The 7,500-nt window shown below is 46.6% G+C and overlaps 1 protein-coding gene across 1 annotated transcript in view; it reads left to right on the forward strand.

Annotated features, from left to right (window-relative positions):
- The window catches only part of trpm5 (transient receptor potential cation channel, subfamily M, member 5), a 47,291-nt gene that overhangs the window by 12,969 nt on the left and 26,822 nt on the right, over positions 1 to 7,500 (forward strand). The window contains exons 5-13 of the mRNA XM_042317945.1: positions 194 to 360; positions 550 to 727; positions 1,111 to 1,175; positions 1,506 to 1,691; positions 2,295 to 2,394; positions 2,693 to 2,811; positions 3,091 to 3,441; positions 5,256 to 5,405; positions 7,261 to 7,384. Of these exons, the coding sequence (XP_042173879.1) occupies positions 194 to 360; positions 550 to 727; positions 1,111 to 1,175; positions 1,506 to 1,691; positions 2,295 to 2,394; positions 2,693 to 2,811; positions 3,091 to 3,441; positions 5,256 to 5,405; positions 7,261 to 7,384 (1,440 nt within the window). The remainder of the gene's footprint in view (positions 1 to 193; positions 361 to 549; positions 728 to 1,110; positions 1,176 to 1,505; positions 1,692 to 2,294; positions 2,395 to 2,692; positions 2,812 to 3,090; positions 3,442 to 5,255; positions 5,406 to 7,260; positions 7,385 to 7,500) is intronic.

Raw genomic sequence — 7,500 nt, forward strand, 5'->3', positions numbered from 1 at the left:
CACACACACACACACACACACACACACACACACACACACACACACACACACACACACACATACACACACACATTCACTTTTGTTTTTACTGAGATCACCGTGGGCAGCATTAAATCAGCCAATGGGCCACGTTGAGTTCCCTGCTCTAAAGTGAGCATGTTGGACAAAGTGAGATGATGTCTCTACCTCACAGGTGCCTGGATCCTGACCAACGGGCTTCGCTTCGGCATCACCAAGCACCTGGGCCAGGCTGTCCGTGACCACTCTCTGGCCAGCACCTCCTCTAAGGTCAAGGTGGTGGCCATCGGCATCGCTCCCTGGAACATGATCCACAACAGAGATGCTCTGCTTGCTGCTCAGGTCTCCATACACATCCATGCAGAAGATCATATGAGTTCAGAGTAGATGTTGATTACATTTAACATGTGATTAGACGAGACAACGAGGTCCCAGTAAAACGTCTATATGTGTGTCTGTGTGTGAGATGCTGAGTTGTTGTTACGCGCTCCTCTGAAATGTGTTCTCTGACCGACGTGTGTCCTCCTGCAGCCAGACCAGCCTGCCGTGGTGGAGCCCCAGGACCTGTCCCATGGGGCGGTGTACTCCCTGGACTGCAACCACTCCCACTTTGTCCTGGTTGAGGAGGACCCTCAGCGCCCCGGGGCCACCAGCGAAATGAGGGTCAAGCTGCTCAAGCATATCTCCCTGCAGCGCACTGGTTATGGAGGTGAACCTACTTCAACTTAAACATACTTACTCTTTTTAAACCTTTATCTAACTAGGCAAGTCTGTTAAGAACAAATTCTTATTTACAATGACTGTCTACCAGGGAGCAGTGGGTTAACTGCCTTGTTCAGGGGCAGAACGGGGCAGACATTTTTTACCTTGTCAGCTCGGGGATTAGATCCAGCAACCTTTTGGTTCCTGGCCCAACGCTCCAACCACTAGGCTACCTGCTCCCCCCCAACTTATTTGAAGGTTGTTAATGTTTACTGTGCGACATATTCGACACAGCACACTTGTATTTCTTCAGGAAGAATGCTTTTTGACTTTAATGAGTGGTTTTAAGGAATCAACCAGGGCCCTTGTTGATATTCTGCATCGCTACAGGTGCAGGCAGCTTTGAGATCCCAGTGCTGTGTCTCCTGGTGCATGGAGAACCTCGGATCCTACAGGTTTGTCACATTTTTGGAAAATATTAGTTTCCCATTCATTTAACTTTTCAGTATAATGTGTTATTATATTACTTGTCATAAGCATGTATGAACGTGTATACATTTCATATGATGAGGCCTATTATATATTATGGTGCCATAACAACATTTCAATTGATCCAAAGTGTCTATTTAGTCAGACTCATTTGGAGACAGTAATAAAAACATTCCAAATCTTACAGTGAGTTACCAGCACATCATACTGCGTTATACTGTAGCTGTGTTACCATAGTTTCTATATTGCTGTGTGTGCTGTTTGGGTAAGCAGTCTTCCTCTGTCTCTGTGTACAGAGGATGTATAAGGGCATAGGGAACGCCATGCCCTGGCTGATACTGGCGGGGTCGGGGGGTGTGGCCCACATCCTGGTCACGCTGATGAACCGGGGCTGCTGGGACATGGACAGCGTGCAGGAGCTCCTGCTAGACACCTTTCCCAGCGTGCACCACAGCACTGACATCACTAACTGGACCAAGCTGGTAAGGAGCAGAGAGAGAGAGCAGAGAGAGAGAGCAGAGAGAGAGAGCAGAGAGAGAGAGAGAGAGCAGAGAGAGAGAGCAGAGCGAGAGAGCAGAGTGAGAGCAGAGAGAGCAGAGCAGAGAGAGCAGAGAGAGAGAGCAGAGAGTGAGAGCAGAGAGAGAGAGCAGAGAGAGAGCAGAGTGAGAGAGCAGAGTGAGAGAGCAGAGAGAGAGAGCAGAGAGAGAGAGCAGAGAGAGAGCAGAGAGAGAGAGAGAGAGCAGAGAGAGAGCAGAGGGAGAGAGGTAGCTGAGAGAGCAGAGACAGAGAGCAGAGTGAGAGAGCAGAGAGAGAGAGAGCAGAGAGTGAGAGAGCAGAGAGAGAGAGCAGAGAGAGAGAGCAGAGAGAGAGAGCAGAGAGTGAGAGAGCAGAGAGTCAGAGAGCAGAGAGTGAGAGCAGAGAGAGAGCAGAGTGAGAGAGCAGAGTGAGAGAGCAGAGTGAGAGAGCAGAGAGAGAGAGAGAGAGAGAGAGAGAGAGAGAGCAGAGAGAGAGAGCAGAGTGAGAGAGTCAGAGCAGAGAGAGAGAGTAGAGAGAGGTTGAATGACTGACTTCCTCCTGATCTTTAGATCCAGAAGATACTGGACAACGGCCACCTCCTGACAGTTCATGACCCCGAGCAGGAGAGCTCTGAGCTGGACACAGTCATCCTCAAAGCTTTGGTCAAAGGTACTGGATGGAATGCTTCTACTGCGGCTGACAGCACTTACTGTATATCAATCCTAAAAAGGGCTTGACAAGAAGCAGATGAAAGATATCCATCATAAGATCAATACTTTACCAATTATGCTCCATATAAAAAGGTTTGAGGAGTTACTGGAAGCCATCCGTCAACATAGAAAAGAAATACGCTCATTCTGTTTTTGATGGATATCAACTTTCTTTCTGAACGGGTCATAACCTTTGACCCCTACCATCTAACCTTTGACCCCTAACATCTAACCTTTGCCCTGTGTGTGGCATGCAGCCTGTAAGAGCCAGAGTCAGGAAGCTCAGGACTTCCTGGATGAGCTGAAGTTGGCGGTGGCCTGGAACCGGGTGGACATCGCTAAGAGCCACATCTTCAATGGGGACGTCGAGTGGACGGTGAGAATGAAAGACAGCATGAGATGTCCCTCCTTCATTCATTCTCTCTCTCCTATTGGTCCTTAGCGTTGTACTGCTAGTGCTGATTATTGTTTATGTAATATATTTGCTGCCACATCAAGGATCATTAAAAAACGTATCTTACCTTAGTATAATAACGGATTGTAAAAAGCCTATATGCAGCATAAATATTGCTTAGTAAAACAGAATATTGGAATATTGTATTGGTAGTTTACTACAAAGTTAGTAATATATAGCACTATCTACTGACCCTCGCAGGCAGGTGACCTGGAGGAGGTGATGATGGACGCGCTGGTCAATGATAAGCCCGACTTTGTGCGTCTATTTGTGGACAACGGCGTGTGTCTGGGTGAGTTCCTGACCTACGGCCGCCTGCAGGAGCTCTACTGCTCCGTGTCAGAGAAGAGCCTCCTTCATCTCCTCCTCCTGAAGAAGCACCAGGAGAAACAGCTCCTACTGAAGGCTACACGGACCCCTGGACCCCCCCACGACCACCACAAGGCCGAGTCCGGGGACCGGAAGGCCCGCTTCACCCTGCATGAGGTGTCCAAAGTGCTGAAAGATTTCCTGCACGACTCGTGTAAAGGCTTCTATCAGAAGCTGCCCACGGTGGGTACTGGGTAGGCTCTTCCTGAGGTAACGCAGAGTGAGTTTATTACATCATGAATCACAGATAGTTCCTCATGGACCACAGATAGTTCCTCATGGACCACAGATAGTTCCTCATGGACCACAGATAGTTCCTCATGGATCACAGATAGTTCCTCATGGACCACAGATAGTTCCTCATGGACCACAGATAGTTCCTCATGGACCACAGATAGTTCCTCATGGACCACAGATAGTTCCTCATGGATCACAGATAGTTCCTCATGGACCACAGATAGTTCCTCACAGATAGTTCCTCATGAATCAGTTCCTCAGATCACAGTTCCTCATGGATCACAGATAGTTCCTCATGGACCACAGATAGTTCCTCATGGACCACAGATAGTTCCTCATGGACCACAGATAGTTCCTCATGGACCACAGATAGTTCCTCATGGATCACAGATAGTTCCTCATGGATCACAGATAGTTCCTCATGGACCACAGATAGTTCCTCATGGATCACAGATAGTTCCTCATGGACCACAGATAGATCACAGATAGTTCCTCATGGACCACAGATAGTTCCTCATGGACCACAGATAGATGGACCACAGATAGTTCCTCATGGACCACAGATAGTTCCTCATGGACCACAGATAGTTCCTCATGGATCACAGATAGTTCCTCATGGACCACAGATAGTTCCTCATGGACCACAGATAGTTCCTCATGGATCACAGATAGTTCCTCATGGATCACAGATAGTTCCTCATGGATCACAGATAGTTCCTCATGGATCACAGATAGTTCCTCATGATCACATAGTTCCTCATGGATCACAGAGTTCCTCATGGATCACAGATAGTTCCTCATGGATCACACAGATCACAGTTCCTCATCACAGGATAGTTCCTCATGATTCACAGATAGTTCTCATGGATCACAGATAGTTCCTCATGGACCACACAGATAGTTCCTCATGGACCACAGATAGTTCCTCATGGACCACAGATAGTTCCTCATGGATCACAGATAGTTCCTCATGGACCACAGATAGTTCCTCATGTTCCAGATAGTTCCTCATGGACCACAGATAGTTCCTCATGGACCACAGATAGTTCCTCATAGTTCCTCATGGATCACAGATAGTTCCTCATGGATCACAGATAGTTCCTCATGGAGTTCCTCATGGATCACAGATAGTTCCTCATGGATCACAGATAGTTCCTCATGAATCACAGATAGTTCCTCATGAATCACAGCCACATAGTTCCTCATGGATCACAGATAGTTCCTCAGATAGTTCCTCATGGATCACAGATAGTTCCTCATGGACCACAGATAGTTCCTCATGGATCACAGATAGTTCCTCATGGATCACAGATAGTTCCTCATGGATCACAGATAGTTCCTCATGGATCACAGATAGTTCCTCATGGATCACAGATAGTTCCTCATGGATCACAGATAGTTCCTCATGGACCACAGATAGTTCCTCATGGATCACAGATAGTTCCTCATGGACCACAGATAGTTCCTCATGGATCACAGATAGTTCCTCATGGATCACAGATAGTTCCTCATGGATCACAGATAGTTCCTCATGGACCACAGATAGTTCCTCATGGATCACAGCTGAACACAGAATTGTGGCTTGAGAAAAGAAACCCTCACAGATTCCAAGGCTTTTCTGAAGAACAGATTGCAACCATGTCAAGATGTCCAGCAGAGACACATTTTTCTCTGCATTTCTATGTGTCTGTCAGAGTTCACTCTTCTTCATCCTTAAGTGTGTGTGTCTCACTGTGTGTGTGTGTGTGTGTTGTCTCCAGGAGAAGACAGGCAAGAAGGCAGGGCGTCTCTTTAACAACCAGAAGAGCCTTGCTGAGTTGGAGGAGCGCTGTGAGCACCCCTGGAGGGACCTGTTCCTCTGGGCTGTTCTCCAGAACCGGCAGCAGATGGCTAACTACTTCTGGGCCATGGTCAGTCCCCTCCCTCCCAGAGAGTTAGTTCTGATCTCCAGGAGGATTATTCAAATGAAGGTCAAGCCCAGTAGTTAGTGCAGGTTTTATTGCTGGCCAGTGTCAATGCAGGCAGTTTAAAAGATAATGTAGATATCATCAGTATGGTGTTGAGCAGGGTGGTGGTGAGAGGGAGTTTAGTACCAAACATACACACTTACTGCACATTAAGACATTTACAGCCAGACAGACACACACACACGCACACACTGACTCTCTCTCCCTCTCTCTCTCTCTCTCTCTCTCTCTCTCTCTCTCTCTCTCTCTCTCTCTCTCTCTCTCTCTCTCTCTCTCTCTCTCTCTCTCTCTCTCTCTCTCTCTCTCTCTCTCTCTCTCTCTCTCTCTCTCTCTCTCTCTCTCTCTCTCTCTCTCTCTCTCTCTCTCTCTCTCTCTCTCTCTCTCTCTCTCTCTCTCTCTCTCTCTCTCTCTCTCTCTCTCTCTCTCTCTCTCTCTCTCTCTCTCTCTCTCTCTCTCTCTCTCTCTCTCTCTCTCTCTCTCTCTCTCTCTCTCTCTCTCTCTCCTCTCTCTCTCTCTCTCTCTCTCTCTCTCTCTCAGTTTCTCTCTCTCTCTCTCTCTCTCTCTCTCTCTCTCTCTCTCTCTCTCTCTCTCTCTCTCTCTCTCTCTCTCTCTCTCAATTCAAAGGGCTTTATTGTCATGGGAAACATGTTTACATTGCCAAAGCAAATGGAATAGACAATAAACAAAAGGGAAATGAACAAGGGAAACATTAGTGAACATTACACTCACAAAAGGATGCTCAGTCTCTCTCTCTCTCTCAATTTCAATACAAATCAAAGGGCTTTATTGGGATGAGAAACATACAGTTTAAATCTGAAGTTTACATACACTTAGGTTAGAGCCATTAAAACTCGTTTTACAACCACTCCACAAATAGCTTGTTTACAAACCATTGTTTTGGCAAGTCGGTTAGGTTACATCTACTGTTTTATGGCTTTAGAAGCTTCTGATAGGCTAATTGACATAATTTGAGTCAATTGGAGGTGTACCTGTGGATGTATTTCAAGGTACAAAAGTATCTATATCCATAGTAAAATGAGTCCTATATCGACATAACCTGAAAGGCTGCTCAGCAAGGAAGAAGACACTTCTCCAAAACCGCCATAAAAAAGCCAGACTACTGTTTGCAACTGCACATGGGGACAAAGATTGTACTTTTTGGAGAAATGTCCTCTAGTCTGATGAAACAAAAATAGAACTGTTTGGCCAAAATGACCATCGTTATGTTTGGAGGAAAAAGAGCGATTTTCTTAGGTTGTCTGCTTGAAATGTTTAGATTTGATAGGGAAGCTGAGCGGTCAAATATACTGTTTAGGTTTTCTACTGCCAAGTTTACACTTTCACTATTACAGTGAACATTTTTTTTCCAGGATGTTATCTAAAAGGGATTGAATTTGTTGTTGCCTAATTGTTTTTTGGTAGGTTCCCACAATACCTTCCTTCCATCTGTAGCATTTCTTAATATTATTCAGTTCCTTTAGCTCTGATGCCTCATGATTGAGTATTGCTCTGTTCAAGTATTGCTCTCTCTCTGTTTCTCTCCCTCTCTGTCTCTGTCTCTCTCTCTCTCTCTCTCTCTCTCTCTCTCTCCCTCTCTGTCTCTCTCTCTCTCTCTCTCTCTCTCTCTCTCTCTCCCTCTCTCTCTCTCTCTCTCTCTCTCTCTCTCTCTCTCTCTCTCTGTCTCTCTCTCTCTCTGTCTCGCTCTCTCTCTCTCTGACTGTCTCTCTCTCTCTCTTTCTCTCGGTCTCTGTGTGTGTCTCTCTCTCTCTCTCTCTCTCTCTCTCTCTCTGTGGTCCAGGGTCCTGAAGCTGTAGCTGCGGCTCTAGCTGGTTGTAAGATCCTGAAAGAGATGTCTGGCCTGGAGTCAGAGGCAGAGTCAGCACGCAGCATGAAGGAGGCCAAGTATGAGCAGTTTGCCCTAGGTGAGAGACACGAGGAGCGTGTAGGCACATGCACCACACACACACACACACACACACACACACACACACACACACACACACACACACACACACACACACACACACACATACACACA

This window comes from Oncorhynchus tshawytscha, unplaced genomic scaffold, assembly GCF_018296145.1.
Source record: "Oncorhynchus tshawytscha isolate Ot180627B unplaced genomic scaffold, Otsh_v2.0 Un_scaffold_3036_pilon_pilon, whole genome shotgun sequence".
NCBI lineage: Eukaryota > Metazoa > Chordata > Actinopteri > Salmoniformes > Salmonidae > Oncorhynchus > Oncorhynchus tshawytscha.